A 20,746-nucleotide genomic window follows, 5' to 3' on the forward strand; every position below is an offset into this window, starting at 1 on the left:
ACTGTGCTGGGTCCCCTTACGGAAGGTTCTCTCACTTGGTCCATTCGTCACAAACACATTTATCAGACGATGTTATACAGGGAGGGAGCTATAAAAACACATTTTTAAGCGTTAAGGTTTATCATTCCGTCATCTGTTCACACTTTCATCACCAAGATCTTTGGGGCTGGTCTTTCAAACTATTATTCCTGAACAGCTGTATGCTCTAAAATTGATAGTCTTCTGAGTTGATGGATCCAGAAAAAAATTGTTAAATATTCAACAAAGCTCCGAATAACTGCAGCCACCTAGTCTTAAAATTTCCCTCCAAAGCATATGTAACAGTCTGATATGAGCATCTTGTTCCTATTTATTGAAGCAATCATTCAGTCAGGCTGTTACTGAGTAAGCCCCAGAAACGGTAAATTTCTTCAAAAGGGACAGTGACAGATTTTAAAATGTACATTACTCCATATCACTTTGAACATTACAAACCATTTACATGAAACACTGGAGGATTCACGATATATTTGTTTCTCTATCACACAAAGTCCAGACTGTCAAGAACAGAGACAGGCACGCAGAATCTTTGCCTAATTTAGCCAGCTGGCTTTGAAGAAATTTGTCTGAAACATTCTCCTATTGTGACTTGTCCCCTTCACTTTCTAAAATCCCTGCTGGGTGGTCATTATGTCCTCAAATCTGGCCTTGACAAACAGGTAAGTTATCTATAGTCCAGATGTCAGTCAATGAACAGGAAGAAAATAAGATCGCACAGAGAGATGGGAAACACATGCGTACCCGCAGGTCCCCTAGCTTTAATGGCCTCGAGAAAACAGGTGAGCTCTGGCAGGTGTGGGAGACACGGCAAAGCAGTGTTGAAAAGGCTTGGTGGGGTGGGTGTGCACTGGGGGAGAGATGTAGACGCCAGAAGCAGCCACCCCTCTTCTTGAACATACTGCTTCCATAAGCAAGTCTCCAGGCAGTTAATTGCAGATTCCATTTGGTGCCTCTCTACGCCGTTTGGAAAACGAGTCCCCAACCGCCTCATATGCACAGGCCGTTGGGTGACCCGTGGGGCAATTAGATGTGGGTAAAAAACCTGTACTCAGGGCTCTAGGTGAGAAAGAGAGCAGGTCAAGCCGGGGGACATCCCTGCAGGAAAGTCACTGCCAAAGAAAGGGAACAGGGCATAGAATGAACCACTGCTCCTGGCGGCTGGCAAGAAAGCAAAGTGTTGCTTTGGAACCAGAGGCCTGACACAAAGCAAACTCAAATGCCGCATAAACCAACAAGCGCCGAACCACACGGCAGTTCGCTTTTATTGGTCATGGACGCGGCAGTGTGTTCACTGGAGAAGCTCTTGGTAGAGCTGCGCAGACAGGCAAGTGGTTCAGAAGATGTTCTGATGCAGAAAAAAGACGGACACAGTCTTCATCAGGTGAGCGGGGCCGTGTCAGAGATGCGCAGAATTCCCAGCCCAGGAAGGTGGACTCCATCAGGGCCCGATTACTTCCGACAGGCCAGCCACAGCCGGGAATCTGCGGGCTTTCTCTCGCCCAGGCAACAGCCAACACACTGCCCTCTGTGATCACTGCTTAGCTTAAATGAGTTAATCTCGTTTTCCAGATGAACTGTTATTTTGTCTCCCGCAGGCTGTGATTACGGGATAAAAGTATTGTGTTAACAGGAGGACTGGTGGTGGTAGTGCGAGGGGGATCTCAGTGCCGCATTCCGCACACATAACATAACCAGCCAGTTTTTATCCTCATCTCCCCCCACCCTCTTCTATTTTTAATGGAGTTAGAAGAACAGGAAGAATTGTAGGGACCTGGGAAATGACACGCAGGGCGATAAACCTTTCAGATGAATTATGTCACCTCGTAAGAGGTCAGAGGCCCAATTTATCTTCATGTTTGGAAACAGTTTATGATCCTGACAAAATTTAAAACACATCTAGGACAAAATAGACGCATAAACGGCACTGAGTTTTCAACTCTCCCCCCTCCCCCTGCTTTTTTCGAATTGCTCTTGGAACACATCAGTCAGCAAAGAGGCATGTGTGGAGGGCCTGTAACATGGAAGGCATTTTGCTGGATGCTGTGGAAAAAAAATTTATTTTTTATGCCAACACCTGGGTTCTCCCCGAAAGGAGCCTTATGCCTTTGTGTGACTGTGGGCATCATTTTCTTTTTAAATTAAAAAAAAAAAAATTGGAATGTAGATGGCCATGATAAATGCCCTTGGAAACACAGATGCTGGTCCTAATCCTAGTTTTCATATTTATTAACTAAGAGGTGTTGAGCAAATTGCTTAAACTCTTTGAGCCCCAGTTTTTTTCATCTGGCTTGAAGAGGTACCCAGCTTTCAAGGTGGCTATAAGGAGATACAGCACAGTATGTAAAGGTTTTAGCAGGTGACAAATGTTTGGTAGGAGTAACTTCGAAAATAATGATGATTTCCCAGGGTAGTTACTGAGTCACAGAATGACATCAAGACCATGTGGCACAGCAGGGCAGGAACAAAAAGACGCCATTAGTAGGTGCCTGATTAAGCAATTAAAAATACAGGATGCCCAGTTAAATTCTAATTTCAGATAAACAAGTTATGTCTTAGTATAAGTATATCCCATACCATATTTTTAAAGTATAAGTATGTCCCAAACATTACATGGGCTACACTTATGCTAAAAAATTAACCACTGTTTATTTGATATTCAAATTTACCTGCGTGTCTTATATTTTAGCTCACAATGCGAGCTACAGGATTTGAAGCCAGACAACCAAGATCATTTAGCTATGAAACTCAGGGATCATTTACCTATGAAACTGAGCCTCAGTTTCCTCATCTATGAAATGAGGCTAACTGTAAAAACAACATTTGCCTAATTCACATGGTTGTGGCGAGGTTCAAATTATGTACGTGAGCATCTTCTGTAAACCATAAACTATCAGTCCTTTTATAATGTTCGGTGTTCTGCGTGTGCATTTATTGCTTTAAAATAGAAACTCATCTTACTGTCCATCTAAGCCATTGCCCTCACTTTACACTCTGTAAAATGGTTGTTGGCCTAAGGCGGCACTTTACAGGGGGTGAGAGGGTACCTCCTCAATCACAAGGTAGTGGGTGCTTCCTCTCCTCCCAAACACACACACTGGGAGCCTCCAGCAGGACTGCAACGTCGGGGAGAGAGGCTTAGCTCTGAGACTCACAACGACCCACCGCAGAGGAGAGCGCCCTTCCGCAGGGTGGTGCTGACCACTGAGCTCTGAAGTGGAGGCTTCCCAAGGGGAGGCGCCCCAGATTCCCACCCAGGAGCTGCTGGGAACAAATCATGTCTACACTGGATTATTCTTTCCCATCCTTTGAGGTGGTGACTGTAATCTGGAGAGGCTAGATAACTTTGGGTTACAAAATTTCTGCCAAATCTGAACCCTGCCTCCAGCATTTAGCCTATGTGTGTAAACCCTGGCTTATCCACGCCCTAGCTGGAGGCAACTTGCTTAATCCTCCTGAACTTCATTTTTACCCAAAAAGAATAAGACCTACCTGACAGTAACTGGGAATGTGACCCACGATCTTACAGCTAAAGCATTCTCTCACTACTCTCTTCCTTGGCACACGCTTCGTATGAACTGACTAGTCCCCCCCTTTTTTTTTTTTAAGGTAAACACACTAACCAAGGAAATCCAATTACTTCGGGTGATTATTTCACTTAGAATGACCTTGGTTTAGCACATATTTGTCAATCAACACATAGAAAATAGCGCCAACTAAAGACAATGAGGGAGGAGAGCTCTCTACCAGAAAAGCCGGACCACCTCCGACGGCGCGCAGCCCCAGCGCTCCTCTCTCAGTGCGCTCCTGGCGGCGGCGGAGGGCTCTGATTCACCGACTCCGCCGCTGCAGGCGTTCCAGAGCGGGCGCAGGAGGAGCCCGCGGCGAGGAGCCCACGAAGACGCCAGCGCCTCCGGTGCTCGTGCGTAAAGAGGCGCGATGCTGGAGCCAAGGGGGCACAGACAGGCATGCGCTGCCGCTCTTCTACACGATGAATGCCTTTTCAAATATTTGGAGGTTCTACACAAATGTTGGGGGGGAAATGAGAGATTTTTGCATATACGTTAAGTCTGATTACGGTAACTTTTTAAGATAAGAGGACTGCTTTTATTCTCAATTCTCATACTCCGAATAGGGATGAAAGGTGGAAAAACGGGTGAGAGGAGAAAAACCCCGTAACATGAGACGACCTGAGTGATCAGAATCAATGCTGCAGCGATTTTCATGACAACCTGAGATGTCACTTATGCAAATGATTTGTTCTTGATACCAAATAAGTTTATCTTCTGTTTAAAATATTCAGTGGCTGACATGGAATCCGGTCCCTTGAGGCTGGCTGGGTAACTGAGTGATTCACTTGCACCAGCAGTTTGTACCCTAAGTCAGGCGTGAGGGAAGGTGCTGGGGAAATCCTACTGAGAAGGTGGTGTCCCATCAGTACGTATGTGAACTCAAGCCAAAAGGGAGACTCGGGGCTTGAGAGAGCGTGGCCCGGAGGGTCCTTCCTCTCCTGGATGAACTGTCAGTGCTTCCATAATTGGAAAAACATCTACTTGCAGGGGCTATGGGACCAAGTCCCAGGGCAGAGAGATGTGGCGGAGACCCTGAGTCCCCCTCTCCCTTCCCTGCAGCTTCTTCCTAGTTGACAAATGAAAAGGTTGAGAAACAGAAATGAAAAGACTGAAAATAAGAAAGAGTTAGGGCCCAGAGAAAGCTACAGAGAGATGGAGCCCTTGAATACAGAGAGGAAGAAAGAGGTGGAAAGAGATGGAATTGTGGTGGGCTCTGGATGCCCACAAGGAGAGTGTTCTTGAAGAAAACACCTACCCCAAAAGCAGAGGCAGAAAATGGGACAGGTGCCTTAACCTGACTCTGGGAAAAAAGAATAAACATGCCTAAGGATATTTGTGTGTGTGAGTGTGTGTGTTTGTGTGAGAGAGAGAGAAAGTTAAAGGCAACTGTCTTCAAAAAGCTGCCCTGATGGTCTGAAAAAGAATACATAGAATCAAATAAGAGAAAAGTTAATCCAAAAAGATATACCTATGTGTCTAAAGTATCCTCTTTTTAGTTAACTGTATTAAATATGAAGCTTGACAAGATGGAAATGTTTGTACTAAAAATGAATGTTTATCAACAAAGTGTGATTGCATTTATGATCAAATATGGGTGAATTCAGTTAAAAAAAAACCCTGTCATCTTTTTTTTTAACATTTTTTATTGATTTATAATCATTTTACAATGTTGTGTCAAATTCCAGTGTTCAGCACAATTTTTCAGTTATTCATGGACATATACACACTCATTGTCACCTTTTTTCTCTGTGAGTTATCATAACATTTTGTGTATATTTCCCTGTGCTATACAGTGTAGTCTATTCTACAATTTTGAAATCCCAGTCTGTCCCTTCCCACCCTCCACCCCCCTGGTAACCACAAGTCTGTATTCTCTGTCTGTGAGTCTATTTCTGTCCTTTATTTACGCTTTGTTTTTGTTTGTTTGTTTGTTTTTGTTTTTTAGATTCCACATATGAGCGATCTCATACGGTATTTTTCTTTCTCTTTCTGGCTTACTTCACTTAGAATGACATTCTCCAGGAGCATCCATGTTGCTGCAAATGGCATTATGTTGTCGGTTTTTATGGCTGAGTAGTATTCCATTGTATAAATATACCACATCTTCTTTATCCAGTCACCTGTTGATGGACATTTAGGCTGTTTCCATGTTTTGGCTATTGTAAATAGTGCTGCTATGAACATTGGGGTGCAGGTGTCATCCTGAAGTAGATTTCCTTCTGGATACAAGCCCAGGAGTGGGATTCCTGGGTTGTATGAAAAACCCTGTCATCTTTGACTACAAAGTATATGCCACTAGTCAGTAAGCTTCTCAAGACACAACTCTAAGTTATTTCTATATCCATAACATCTAAACCATGCTCTACCCTCAATGAAGGTTATTCAGTGAATACATAGATGAATGCCTACACCTAGCAGGTCAGATTCCTTAATCAAGATACACTACCACCACCTGGTGGCAAAGTACCAAAATTGCAGGAATAGGGGTTGGTTTTATTCTTGTTTTTAACATGCATGCACAAAAGCAGTCTCCTCTGATAGTACATGTGGCATTACACAGCATCACCAAATGCAAAGACCTAGAGGGAGTAACAAAGCAAATAAATATTAAACTGTTTTGTTTGGATAACCCCAAATAACGTCAGCTTTCTCCAGTTCTTTCCTGTTATTTTAAGTATTTATTTCACAAAATTCTCCCCTATTTTTCAGGCTGCACAAGTGCAGCCTCAGAGCAGAGTCAGAGCTGGGTTCTCACATTAGCTTGGCGAGCGTGTAAGGGGGAGGGGATGCTTGACTGACAACCGACACACTGATGACAGAACAAAGACGGAGCCTCCACTCGGCACACTGCTCATTTATACAGCCACAATTGCCTGTCCTTGCTCTCGTATTCTCTCCAAAGAAGACCCTCTGACTCTAGCGGCTTTGTCTTGTGGTGTGCTTCACGTGGGCCCCGGCTGTCAGCCAGGTCTGGAAGCTACAATGAATATAAAGTACTGGGCAGGACCACATTTGATAAATGTAAACAATATGCAGAGAGAAAACCTCTCAGATGAAAAATCCACATACATTTTTAGCGGCCATCAGACTGAATGCAAATGGCTTTGGAAAATATAAGTGGTTGGCTTTTTAATATCAAAGAAAATCACAGCCTTTTCTCTAACACGAAAAACACCACTGCAGTAAAAAGGAATAAGTAACCAAATAAACCAGGCAGCTGATCTCCAGCACCTGGAAGTTTCCACCATTGCTCTACCCTTGGAAGCAATGTTGTCCTTCCAGAAATATTAAATTGGGGACAGGGTGAGAGAACCAGGAATGCTGTGATTTTTAATGCCCCCCCCAAAAAAATACAGTACAATAAAATAAAAGAGTTGGCCTGGCTCACAAATGAAGCCGCATAATGTCAATGCTTGGAAATGGCTGGCTCTCAGTTGTTTTCCAAGTCAACGCACTGGCAGTGTTGCCTGAAAGAAAGGAGTCAAGAGGGAGAAAATAAATAGCGCCTCTCCAGAACTCACCCAGCAGCTCGGCAAACTGTCTGCTTACTATTACACAGTTTTAACATGTCATAATCATTTTCACAGTCAAGATACCCTTCCTGCAGTTTAGGCCAAGAATGCATGACTAATTTTAACCACTTGTGCAAATCTCCTAATGGAAATTTCTAACGGCTTTTATGGATTAGACTTTCGTAAACTGTGTGGTGAGAGCAGCGGCAGATACCAAGCCGGGGATGCTCCTCATGTCGACCCGCCGATATGGCGGGAGTTACTGAGCAGCAGTGGGCAGTCATACGGTCCAGCCACGAACTGTAATGCTTCCTGGCACCCCAACTATTATATGCGCTACATATAAAAAAATAGAACCAAGTTTCGTGAAAATGCAGATGGATGAGAAGGGAAGATGGGTGCTGTGTGACCATTCAAGCCTCACCAGAAACTTGTAGAGATGAGCAAACTCTAGACGCCCCCCCAACCTGTGATCTCACTAAGTCCAAATCACACCTCATTAAAGGGGGGGGGGTGTCATCCCCACTTTACAGACCAGAACTGAGGCTCCAAGAGGTTGGATCACTGGGTGAGGGTGACGCGGCTGCTAGTGCTTAAAAACAAGTGCCAAACCAGCCCTTTCCACCATGACATGCTGAGCTGAACAGCATCTAGAAATTTGAAGCACATGACTGGGAGATCTAAGAGTCAAGTTCAGTATACTTCAATAAATATACATATTAAAAAAAAAGAATCAAGCTCACTTGGAGATGGAAAACTGTGAGGGTTGCACAGTAACGTGAATGCACTCAATGCCTCTGAACTGGACACTTCATTAATGGTTCAAATGGTAAATTTTATAGTATATAAATTTTTACTACAAATTAAAAAACAATGACATTCAAAAACTCCTCTCCACTGAGATCTGAGAAGAGGAAGATGGTTGTAGTCATGTGTCTGGAGGTAATTCTGTTACACCTGTCATGAAACTCAGAGCATTTGGGGAAAAAAAAAAAAAAACTTTAAGGAAGCATCTTCCCCTTAAGGAGGTCAAAACCAGTGGGATAGTTGGAAGCACCATTAGTTTTTTTTTTCCTGTCCCTTAACTTCAAGCTTTGGGAGTTTCTGGGGTTTTGAAATCTCCTTTATGGAGATCCTAACTCCTATAATGTTAGCACTTTTCACAGGAGACAAGGGAGAAGCAGAAATTAAACTCTGAGGCAAACAAGGTAAAGGGTGACCTGGGTGCCTAAGGGTGGTTATGATGCACAGAGAGAAGGAGCAGGAAGAAAAAAATCAAAATTAATGCCCTCCGTCCTCTCCCCAGGTTCTTGATTTTCCTCCTGGCTGAAGTCAAGGTCCCTCCAGCCCTCAGTTTAATACTCCATCCTCAGGGGAGCCTTCCCGGATCCCACTAATCACTGTGGGATCCCAGAATTTCACAGACTTGCCTTGGGAAGGAGCAGGAAGTTCTCCTCTGTTGACTTACGAGAAGTCTGGGGCAGGCATTTGCTCCTGGAGCCAGGACTCCAGGGGGTTGGGGAAAGGAGGAGCGCTAGGGTCTCAAGGTCCTTGGTCCCAAGGACCCACACTCAGGTCCCCTTCTTCTGCGATGAGCAGGGTGGGATGAAAGGGGGCGGGGCAAGTGCTCTAAGTGTCTCCCGTGACCCCAGAACATGCAGCCCCCCCGAACTCTGAAGTTGTTTCCACAAAACATCAGACACCTCTTCCCTCTGTCCTTGCCATTCTCAGTTCATTTTCTCTTTCTTCCCCATTGGCTTTCCACCTAGAGAGGAAATTGTTTCACTGCTCCTGTCCACTCGCTCCCAGTGGTAAAGAACCCTGATGGCCCGTTTCTTCCTTTGCCTCCATTACTGGGGCTCCCTCCCCACCCCCTGCACTGAGGCGGAGTCATCACTGAGGGAAACTCATGCTCTATCCCCAGATGACGGCTCCCATAACATTCCATCTAGACTGACAGCCCGTGATGCTGACCCAGGTCCCAAAGAGCCCTACACCTAACTCCCTGGTTTACGACGTGGTTCAGACATGTCACCTTGGTGTGTTTTCCTCAAGCCCTTCTCCTCTTCTTGGTTCCCAAGTTCCCCAGGCAGAAAAGAAGGAAAGAATGAGGGAAGTGGGTGGAGAGATGGGGATGGGGAGACGAGGTGGAGGGAAGCTGGCCCGGGTTCCAGGGCCAGCACCTGCCATATGGCCATCAGACCTTCAACCTCCTCCCCTGTCAAATGGGGATGACACGGGAGTATAAGGAGGAAGGAAGGGAACTAAACAACCAAAACACATACCATGTGGCACTCATTACCTGCGAGGCTGTGTTAAAGTGCTTTCTGTAATGTCCCACAGGTCATCCTCTGATCTCCCAGTGAGGTAAGCACCACCATTATCTCTCCTTCAAAGATGAAGCCATTAGGCACAGAGAGGTTGCCCAAGACCACACGGCTATACTTGGTAGAGTCTGGAATCGACTCCTGCAGCCTGGCCCCAGGCTGAGCTGGTCCCATGACATTACTTCCTACTATGACCCTCCTTCTACTCCTCCAAGGGCCTTAATAAACACCAGTGCCTTGCCCGCTGCCTTTTGAGATTCTTTTCACTAGTCCTTCAGGTCAATTTTCAAAGAACTTCAATACTCTGGGTGTTGTACTGTTTAGGTTTCTTCCATTAGCTGGAAATCATTCAATAAATATTCATCAAGCACTCGTTCTGTGCCAAGAGCCAGGCTAGTGATGACTGCATCTCCAAGACCTGGCTCTGGAGGTCGAGGCCAGCGTGACTAGGAGGTGATGTGGCCAGGCCCACCGCAGGCCCAGAAATGCCGCAAGAAATACAACATAGAAATCTAACAGGGTGGCCCAGCGAGGGGTGGTCCTGCAGAACAGAAGGGAGACCCCCGAGCACTGGCACTTCCCCTCCCCCAGACTCAAGGTTTCCTTGGTCCTCGGACCTAGCAGGTTTCTTCTCCATACAGGCTGCACTTACTGTGAACTTGGGCACACTTCTGTGAGTGTCTTTGGTCCATTTCCTAGTATGTGTCCCAAAGATCACCCTAGGACAGTGTTTCTGGAGGGGTGTCACCAGCATCTTGAGGAAGGGCATTTCTCTGCTGTATGAGACCAGCCACACACTGTGGAACGCTCAGCACCCTGTCTCCCTGGCCACCTACCCTCACCAAGGCAAAGAGTACCCTGGTTACGTTGTGATGATTAAAAACACCCAGTGTGCGGGGAAGGGACACTGCCACCCTCAGCTAAAAGCCACTGTCTTAGGAGATGTGACTTCAAGTCAGATGACCCCATGAGAGATGTCCTGGTACTAGTTTCTGGTTTGCAGAGACATGACGTATGTAAACACAGTACAGAATTCCATCGAGTTCAAAGGTGATTTAAGCTGGCCCAAAGATAATTACACAGAAGAGCCCAAAGAAATGCAAACCACAATGGAGTGAGGTGCCCCCTGGTGGAGGGTGCAGGTGTCAGTGAGCAGCGAGCACAGGTGATCTGTCCTCTGTAAGAAACAGAATCACTGATAATTGTTGCGTCTATAAAAAGGCAGTTGCCCTACAAGTACAGGTATCCATGAGAACGGAGTACACAGGTCGGCCAGAAGCCTCCCTGGCTGTTAAGAAACCTCAGGATGCTGAGAGGCGAACCTAAAATTACACAAGGTAACCCTTATGCTGTTTGGTGTGACATCACTGTTAACTTAGTGCACCGACATCATTTAACCACAGGAAGACTTACACAAAAGGACGAATGCTATTTTCACAACCACGCTGTGAGAGAAGTGCTGGCATAATCCCCTTTTAAAGATGATCAGAATAAGCACAGAGAGGTTAAGTTACTTGTCCAAGGCCACACAGCTACACACGGCATAGACTAACTTCAAACCCAGACAGCCAGCGTTTGAAGTGCACCTAAAAAATCATGTGTGTATGTTACAGTGAAACATAATAATATTGAGATAATCAAAATGAGAACAATAATGCTACTGTGTTAGCATATCTTCATACACGCGGTATCTTACGAATTTGTAATGTTTGAGTTGGGCCCTCGGTTAGCAAACTATGGCCCTTGGGCCAAATCTGACCCACGATTTGTTTTTATAAGAAAAGTTTTACTGGAACACAGCCAGGTCCACTCATTTATGTACTGTTTCTGGCTGCTTTCATACAAAGGGTTAAACTGTTGAGACCATCTGAACTGCAAAACCAGAAATATTTACTATGTGTCCGTTTACAGAAAAAGTCGGCTCACCCCTGTCCTACTATTATACATTAGCCTGAAAGTTTCCATTTTTAACGTATAAATGGTAATCACTACAGGAATTGTGACTGTAGGCAGAAATATCACTAAATTTATAAAAGCATTATGTTAAGTAAACTTAAGGTTCATCACAACTTGAAATGCAGTTTGTTAGATATATGCAAATTACTTACATTCTGGGGGAGTTTGTTAGTAAAAGTACTTGAAAAGGAAATCAAATATTACATTTATAAATGCAGCTTTGTATTTTAAAGGTCTTTACCTAAATGTATAAATGAGCTGAAGTATTACTCTACAGCTCCTCCAAGATGACTGCTAAAATGTGTCAGGCTTGCAAGCAAAATAGTAAGAAATGTAAGTTGAAATTAAAAGCCTAAAGAAGGACGAGGATTTGAAAGTGTAGCGTGAATGAAATAACTTTCAATTTTAAAAACCGAGGGAAACATCCTGACACTCTCCTCTGCTACAAAGGCCACCCTGGAAGTCTTCAAAAATCCCCAGTAATAATCTGGATTCTTTCCCCTCCCCAGTAATAATCTTGTATCTCCTCACCTCTGCTTGTCAGTGGTAAAGGTAAGTCAAAGTACCCAAGAGCGAGCCTGGGTTCTCCCTGGCACCAAGGCCTGAATCCAGAACCAGTCTGGGTTGCTTGACCCCATTCAGATGGTGAATCCAGGCCAAAGAATCCCACATAGGAGAAATATCAAAGAAAGATGCCAATGTGAGAATTAATCTTTAAATATACATATATTGCTGGGGGGAGGGTCTAGCTCAGTGGCAGAGGGCATGCTTAGCATGCACAAGGTCCTGGGTTCAATCCTCAGTAGCTCCACTATAAATAAACAAACATACAAACAAATAAACCTAATTTCCCCCAAAAAGTAAAATAAAAAATAAAAAGCAAATTATTTAAAAAAAATATGTGTGTGTGTGTGTGTGTATATATATAAAGTGATGACAATGGTAATACCACTTTGTCATTTTATATAGCATTTGTAATTCATAAAGTTCTTTCAAACATACTATCTCTCCTGATCTAGTAGAATAACGTGGCCACTCGTTGGCTGACATGCTTTGGAAGGAGAACGGTCTGGAGTGATACCTGCCCACTAGTGGCATGGCCTTGGGCAAATGGCCAAATCACTCAGTTTTCTCCACACTGAGCTAAGGGTAATAGTAAGACCTCCTTCATGGGCAGTTGTCAGGATCAAACCAGAGAGGGTCTGAAGTGAGCGCTTAGCACACTGCCTGGTACACAGTCATGGTAACATGGCTTTTCGCTGCTGTCACTGTGACCAGCATCATTCCAGAAAAGCCCCGGGAGGCCAGGCGCTATCATGCCCCTCGTGGAGGAAGGTGCCGGTGCTGAGAGTAGAAGAGCCTTCCCGCGGGCCGGCCGCTGCAGGCAGCAGCATCGTATTTCTGATCCCCAGGCCCAGGGGCGGGCATCTCCACTGTTCCCCGGCTGTCCTGCCGCATCTCAAACTTGACCACCGTTACAATCAACTGCAGGGCTTCTTACAACAAAGTGCAGGCCCCAACCCCAGGGATGCTGACTCAGTCAGTCTGCAGAGGGCTCAAGAATCTGCACCTTGAACAAATTCAAGGATAGCCATGCTCATCCCACTTTGAGAACCACTGGTCGGACTCCTGCAGCCATGTCAGGGAGTCACAGCTGCCCTACACAGCATGCCTGGTGCACACTCGTGGGCCACTGAAGTGTAATGCTTGATAGATGGCTTTATTTTATTATTTTATTTTACTCTATTTTTGCCACAGGTCCATTCTGTCCCAGCTAACAACTCTGCCCTGATTTCTCTGATCCACATGTGCACTGCCCCTCTGATTTGGAATAGGCTGTTTTCTTTCCGGCGGTGACCCAGGCTGCTCTCCCCAAAGACTGCCTTTCCAGCTTGGCTCTGCTGTCTCCGATCCAGCCCCCGAACCCTCCTTGGTGACCACAGCCTCCCAGATGGGACCTGCGTGCCATTCTCTGATAGTCAGCTAAACTCCCCCACGACCTCCCTCTGTCGTGAAAGAGAAGTGACTGTTTGCAAACATACAGAGCAGATACGTTAGGGTGGACAAAAACCCACTCACTGACTCCGTGATGTCCTGTTTCTTGCTTGTAAAATGAGAGACAGAGACACATAGGAGAATTAAAAAGGAACAGGGAGAGAAGTGGGGAGGGGGAGACTTCTCCCCAGAACTCAGAGCATGTCAATGCTCGTGGATGTAAATACTACAACAGTGATGATGGTGGTGGTGATATTAAATGGAGCCAAGACTAGCAGGGCTTTCTTAGCTTAAAAGTGTTTTGACAACAAATGTTCATATTTCACTTGAAATTTATGAAAGCTTTGTGCCCGTAATCCCACGAGCAGCAACATGGTAAGTGAACGTAGCAGGCGCATGAGATGCGTAGTACGCTGCTTCGTCCTGGAAGAGCGTTTGAAAGGAGATGCTTGCTTTCTCTGTCCCCGTTTTCCCGGTCCTGGGACTGGAACAGACTAAGGCTTCTAAAATTGGCTGGGAAATATTCATAGACGTGTTATTAATTTATGGGAAACTGAAGGACCGACCTCAAGGCTTAAGCAGGCCGTTGAGCAACAGCAAGGAGTAGGTGTGAGATACAAAACCCAAAGCGGTGGAAAAAGCAAGTGTGGTGGGGTGGCTTGGGGCTTAAATCCAGAGTCAGAAGAGCGCGCTCAGGAAGCTCTCGTAGCTGAGACTCCGACACAGCGTGCTGAGGGGGAAACACACTCTGCTCGCAGACGAGTCCCGCCGCGTGCGCTCAGCTCTTCACGGTCCAGGAGGCCACGTCAGTAATTTCCACGAGTTACACGGGCACGCAGGATGCCTTGGCTGGTTAATGTGAATAAATGGGCTGGATTTACTGTTTTTCTAATGCTCAATACACACACCAGGCAGGCTGCTACCAGGAGCAAAGTGGGATTTATGAGTTTGCAGTGAATCTCAAACGGACGCAGGAGCAAAGCAAGGGAGGGCTGGACTGACGTGCTGTCTAACCATGTTCAGGGCGGCGGCCGCTCCCTTGACAAAGGCACGGGTATTGTTTAAGGAGCGGGAGGGCAGGCCCCTGAGAGTGTGGTGCTGTCTGTGGCGTATTTGCAGAAGCACGAAGGACACAAGGACAGGGCTTGACACTGGCTCATGCTTCCCACCAGTTTCTGAGGGATCCCTTTGACCCCAGCCTTAACCCCTGACCTTCCCAATTCTAAACTGCCTTTAAGCGTATCTCGCGCCATGAGCTGAGGTGGGAAAGAAGGGAGCGCATTCCCATCCTGACTCACGATCTGCAGTAGAGAAGAGAAAACAGGAATCCTCTCCCAGACCAGCACGGCTCCCCATCGCCACTCCTGACAAGCGGGGCTGGAGGGGGGACATCATGGGATGTCCAGCAGCATTCCTGCCCTCTGCCTACTGGATCCCAGTAGCAATGTCCCCCCAAGCCCTACCTGCTGTGACAACCAAAGATGTCTCCAGACGCTGCCAAACATCCCTGGGGGCGCACGGTGGGTGGGGTGGGCAACATCGTCTGCACTGCCCCAGAGGAGTGCCTGCCTCCCGAAACAGTCCTCTACAACTAATTGGTTCTGTGCATATGTTAAACAAAGATGTAACCCCCCCCGCCAGATGGGGATGATGTTTTAAAAAAAAAAAGTGGAAAGTTGGGATGGACACAGGGGTATATGGAGGCTCACGGAAGAGGAAGTGTATTTTTGCCATGGAACTTGGAAGTGAGGAAAGAAATAAAGGGGAAACTAACTAGAATACAGAAGCATCCCCCTGTGACGTCAAGAGGGACATGTGCATGGCAGAGGGACTGCGCCACTAGAACGGTGGTAACATCCAGGACGTGGGCATTAACAACGTCCAGATACAAAGCCAGGAAAAACACCTGAGTTGAGGATCCAGGAACGGGGCAAATAACTGCATTTTGATGTGCGCATTATCTGCAACAAAGCAACATACGTTTACAAGCATCCTGCCGCCCATTCAGGAGAGAGGGATGTTAAAAGGTTGCCAGTGAGCTCGGGATGACAAATAAAAATGAATCATGTGATGATGTCCATCTGGCTGGGCTTTCAAGCTCTTCCATGGACGTAACTCTCACAGCAAAGAAGAGCTTCAGGAGAAGTATGTTTAAAGACTCCTGGTCTACCTTAAAAAAAAAAAAACAAAACGAAACAGACAAAACAGGCTTTCAACTAGATGATATCTCTGTGTGTCTTGCTCTAAACAATACGGTTTTAGTCATCCAAAAGGTGGACTTTTTAAGAAAATGAGCTGTGATTTCCTATGACTGCTGATAAACTCCACCAAGGAAAACGGGATAGTCACACCCCAACTGAAGGAGCATGAAATTAAGATGGTCTTCTTGGTTTGTAGGGATCATAAATAACATATTTCTGGAGCACAACCAGTGACCTTAGTCCTTCAACCCATTGGATCCTCAACTGTAAGTTTAATAAACATGAAGGTGAAGGATTTAGGTATACGGCCCTTGTAGTTGGAGAGGAACAACTATAAATCTACACGTGTTACCTGTAAGGATTCATTAGATGTCTCGGAGCCCAGAGACCCACATTCTTAAGGACCAGATGTCCGCCAGGTGTTAGCAACTTTGCAGCATGTACCACTCCATGGTGCTTCACTGGGAACTGCAGAACTGATGACAAGAAGGCTCTGTAAAGGCTGTATGCACTTGGGTGAGGACTGCAGCTTTAGGGACTGGTAAGGAAGCCACAGTTTCTGCAGACCCTTGAAGAAAATCTTTCAAGTACCCCAAAAAAACCTGGAAAGGCAAAAGATGTTGCTTCTCGTCCGTTCACCGCTATGACTGACAGCGGGGAGGGGAGGGGGGTGGACCACGGAAGACTTTTGGAGACCCTCTTTTGAGCACTTCGGTTTCCTTATCTACAAACTGGGAGCCCCTAAGAACTCTCCTGGAGGGATGCGGCAAGGATTAAGTCAGAAGATGCTTTTTAAGGCACCCAGGAGTTCAGTTCTGGGTTTTCCTTTCTGTCTTTGTCATGTGATGATGCTATTTTGCCAATGAAATGATTAGAAAGGAATTCACCAAAATCAGACCGACAGGACCCGCGAATCAGGAGAGCCCTTCTCCTGCCAGGCAGCCCGAATTCCGGAACCACAAACGAGACGTGCAGCTGGAACTGCGGGCCCAGGGTGTCTGTCTATTCCCCTATCGTACAAACACCAGGGGGATACTGTGCTTTTGCTTTTGTGAACTTCTAAAGCAAAAAAGACTCGTATTCAAAGCACTCTTACTTTGAAAAAAAGAAGTCATTAATACATTTTATGAAGTCAGAACCCATTAGTGAAGATGTATCGAATGTGTCTGCTCAGTGAGGATTATCAAAGCGGGTCTAGGGATGGCATTGGACATATAGATTGGGGCCTGGTTTTACAAACAGATAATGCCTGCAGAAGCCTGAACACAAAGGCTTCAGTCACCTGCAATATTTGAAAACACCCAAGTATTGATGCGGCACTAAGAGGCATCAGGCCATCCCGGGTAGGCTGCCAGGCGTGCTTGAAGTGCACGCATATGCAATACATTCCGCTGGATGGGTTATACAGAACCACTGGCAGCGCCTAAATAATTCAGGGACGTAATGCTAGAAGTTTATTGATACGTGCATCCAGGCTGAGGCTGGAAGATGCCTAGACAGAGGGGAGAAGACAAAGAACAGGGTCAGGGCTCTCCGCTGGAGCTGGGCTGTGTGAATGCATTGCTGCAGGTGCCCTTTCTGCCAAATGCTTTCAGATCTTCATTCAGCAAACATTTCTTAGGGGCCACCATGTGCACTGTGTATCTGGCCCTAGACGACACATGGTTCCTGACCTCAAAGGGTTGGCAGTGTAGTGGGTGAGGTGTGAGGAAGAAAGAATTATTCTGACAGTTGTTAAAATGGGAAGGAAGACTTTACTCAGGGCTCTCTTGATAGGGGTCAGGACCAGAGCAATAGGAGGGGAGATCAGACTCAACTCTGAATACAGTAAAGACAGATGACGATTTAGGGCCAAGGAGTGAGTCGGGGAAAGGGAGAGCGGGGCTGGATAAAAAATTACTAGGAGACATCAAGGGTCGGGGAATTCTTGCTCAAATGACTTAGCAGGACTCTTGCTGGAGGCAGGCCTGGGTGATCAGACATTAAGGGTGGAGGGGTTCTCTCTAAACTGACTTAGGAAACTTGCCAAGACTGGGCTCTGCAGCCTGGCCAGGATGGGGCCAAGGTCGAGGTCTAGTTGAGAAGTGGGCTCAGAGGAACCTGATGAACTTTTGGCCAATAAGAGTCTTTGTCCAGGGGAGAAGGGAGGGCACACTTGGCCACAGGACACTATGGAGCTGAGCAAAGGTTTCTGAAGGAGACATGGTGCCTGGGGTATCTTTGGAAGCATGAGTGAGAACTAGCAAAGGCAAATTCAAGGCAAGAGGACAGCATAGCACGTGCAGAGCACAGGTCCGTGACCTTCCAATGGCTAGGTATGGCTAGAAGACGGTTCCTCAGAAAGGACGTCACTGAGATTTGGGGGCTGGATAAATCTGTGCTGTGGGGGCTGCCCTGTGCATTGTAGGACACTGACCAGCACCCTGGTCTCTACGACCACGGGGTGCCTATAACACGCTCCATCTCCCACCACCTTCCCAAGTCCTGACAACGAAAAATGCCTCCAGACATTGCCAACGTCTTTTGGGGGAACTGCCCCTGGATGAGGAGTGGTGGCCCAGAAGTCATGAGCAGGGCAGGGAGGGCAGGTGGTCGCACCAAGGACTGCACACGTGACAGGATCTGAAGTTTATGTAATGAGGGCAGACTCTTCTAGGTTCTAAATATAGTAATTTAATATGCAGCAGAGGAAGGAGAAATGGAAGGGAAACGAGTTAGTACCTAGGGACCTAAAAATGACGAATTTGTCTTTCTTAAAAAAAAAATTGGAAATGGTAAACTGACTCATCACGAATAATCTCTTGAAATTAAAGTTTTCAGGTAAATTTCCGATTTCTGATTAACAACTAAGGATGAAGATAACACCACAAGGACCAAAGAGATGTTTTCCAGGCATTAACTAATCACTATTTTCAAAACATTTTCATGTCTTGTCACTTTTTCTCTAGTGAAGCCTCACTTTTTTCTTTTTCCTTTTCCAGTTTACATTCAGAATGCACTCTTATTACAGAAAACTTTAAAGCACAGAGAAGAAAAAATATATAACAATGTCTGGTTGGTGTGCTTGGGTTTTGGCTCTGTGACATGCTACAGAGATTTCAGAAGTTATTTTCTAGTTTAAATAAGCCCTATTTCAGCAACAACCAGCACCAAGCCAGAAGCAAGGTCGCATGCGCCCTGCCAGTCTGACCTCTCTTGGCTTGTTCTTTCTCACTTCTTCTAGTGCAATTAGCAGAAGAAAGGGAGTGGGCTACTTAACATGACTTTCCAGCTAATTTTAATCTGTTCGAATGCATGAATTTAAAAATGCCTACTTGCGAGCTTCAGGGACACTAAATAATAAACCCGGAAGGTTCCAAAATCCGGTTAATAGTCAGACCTGGGGATATGAAATATAGTGTTAATTTAGAATAACATAATGCCGAAAAATGAAGCAAGTTAAGTCTAATTGAGCTATGAACTGCTCGCCTTGTATTGTGTAGCGGAGGCTGTGCCAACTGAGTGTGGCTGAGCTATAGATAACCATTACTCTTTGCAAATATGTTTATTGGGGTCTCTCTCTCTTCATTACCCAACCTCATAAAGCACATGCCTGCAGATTCCGATAAAACATAAAACGGCGAGGCAGAGTCACAATTAGGATGCCCCGAGAAGCTGCATCATAAAACGGTCTCTGTCTCCAAATGATTGTTCACTTAACTGTGATAAATATTTATCAGCAGGCAGTAGAACTATCTTTTCACAATTAGAGCCCATGTTGAAGATGGAGGACGACTCTTACATTTTCAATACCCCCCACCTTTGATAAATGAAACATGGGATGTGATATGAGGATTTGATTTTAAACTCTAAGTACGCTGTGGGAACGTCAAGAACCTATTAGGTTCATATTTCCAATGTCTACTTAAAGCAACATGGATTTACTAGGATAGATTAAAGCAAAGACAAGAATGCTGTGAGTAGATGGAAACGAGACAGTGATGACTGTTGGGGGGGAGGGTTGTTCAACACAACCTTTCGCATCGTCAGAACTCTCGCTGGAAAAATGCATTTTAAATGATAAAATAAAGATGAAAATAAACTCTTTAATGATCTCTTCTCTCTCGCTGGCCATGATGCATCGACGGGGGAAACATAAAGAGAACTGATATATATCTGATGTTCCACTGAACTTGTGTGGCTGAGACCTTAGCTGCCAGCATACAGAATCTGTATTTCAGCGTGTGGTCCAGGGAAAGGGGGCTCTGCCTTTCTGGGTGAATTTCAGATGACATCCACGAAACCCGTCTCCTGGCCGGAGAAAACGGTTTCTGTGAATCAACTTTGACCTCTATGAGAGCAGGAGAACGCACGTGGATGAGAGGTGGAGTTCCTTATAAATATAAATAAATGCCTTCAAACCTCAAGGCCATCCCTAAAAACAGTCTGAGTTCTAGCAGAATGTCCTATAGCAGTGGTTCTTAAACTTGGAGAGCCTTTGAAAACCCAAGCTGGTCCCCTGCCTAGCTTTTCTGATTCGGGATGTCTGGCGGCACGGCGGGGGTGTGGGGTGGGGTTGGTCAGAGGATCTGCATTTCTAACAAACTCCCAGGTTCTGCTGCTGCTGGCCTGGAAACCACACCCTGAGAACCCGGTTCCCACAGCACAGGACGGATCTACAGGGGAAACTTGGAGGGAATATTTGATACTGACCGTGTGAATGTCTGTCCCCAGTCTCTTTCCCACATCTCCTTTCACTCTCCTTGTCTCCTTCCCTTTATTTCTCTCCCTGACATCTTCCCTTCCATTCTTTCGTTTCATTTACATTTCTACATCTAATTCCCAGCGGCTTTTTCTCCTTTTCTTCCTCTTCCTCCTTTTGTGTCCTTGTCTCTCTCCCTTTCATTCCCTGCCCCTCAACCCCATCCTGAGATCTTTCTTCTCAGCCACAATTAACCTCCCACCAGGCTCTCAGCTGTGACCAAGATGACAGAGAGAGCCCACATGGGAGAAAGACACGGGCTGAGATCTCATTCTCCCGGAAAGCAGGATGAGGCAAATGACAGCGCAGTTTCAAAGAGGGAAGCTATAAATTGTGAGCTAAGCATTCAATAGCAGAAACTTCCCTGCTTCTGCACTGAGTACCACATAAACAAACAAACAAAGTG

At 45.8% G+C, this 20,746-nt stretch overlaps 1 protein-coding gene across 4 annotated transcripts in view; it reads right to left on the reverse strand.

Annotated features, from left to right (window-relative positions):
• The window catches only part of WWOX (WW domain containing oxidoreductase), a 902,472-nt gene that overhangs the window by 416,092 nt on the left and 465,634 nt on the right, over window positions 1-20,746 (reverse strand). Inside the window, exon 9 of one of the 4 annotated variants that reach the window (XM_010967466.3) lies at window positions 5,449-6,187. The exons of 2 other annotated variants lie outside the window; for them this stretch is intronic. In XM_010967466.3, coding sequence (XP_010965768.2) covers window positions 6,161-6,187 — 27 coding nt within the window. In that variant the 3' untranslated portion in view covers window positions 5,449-6,160. Of the gene's footprint in view, window positions 1-5,448; window positions 6,188-6,225; window positions 7,076-20,746 lie in introns of those variants that run through there. One more of the 4 variants, XM_074370375.1, reaches the window with a different exon arrangement.

The sequence above is a fragment of the Camelus bactrianus genome, chromosome 9 (genome assembly GCF_048773025.1).
Source record: "Camelus bactrianus isolate YW-2024 breed Bactrian camel chromosome 9, ASM4877302v1, whole genome shotgun sequence".
Classification (NCBI taxonomy): domain Eukaryota; kingdom Metazoa; phylum Chordata; class Mammalia; order Artiodactyla; family Camelidae; genus Camelus; species Camelus bactrianus.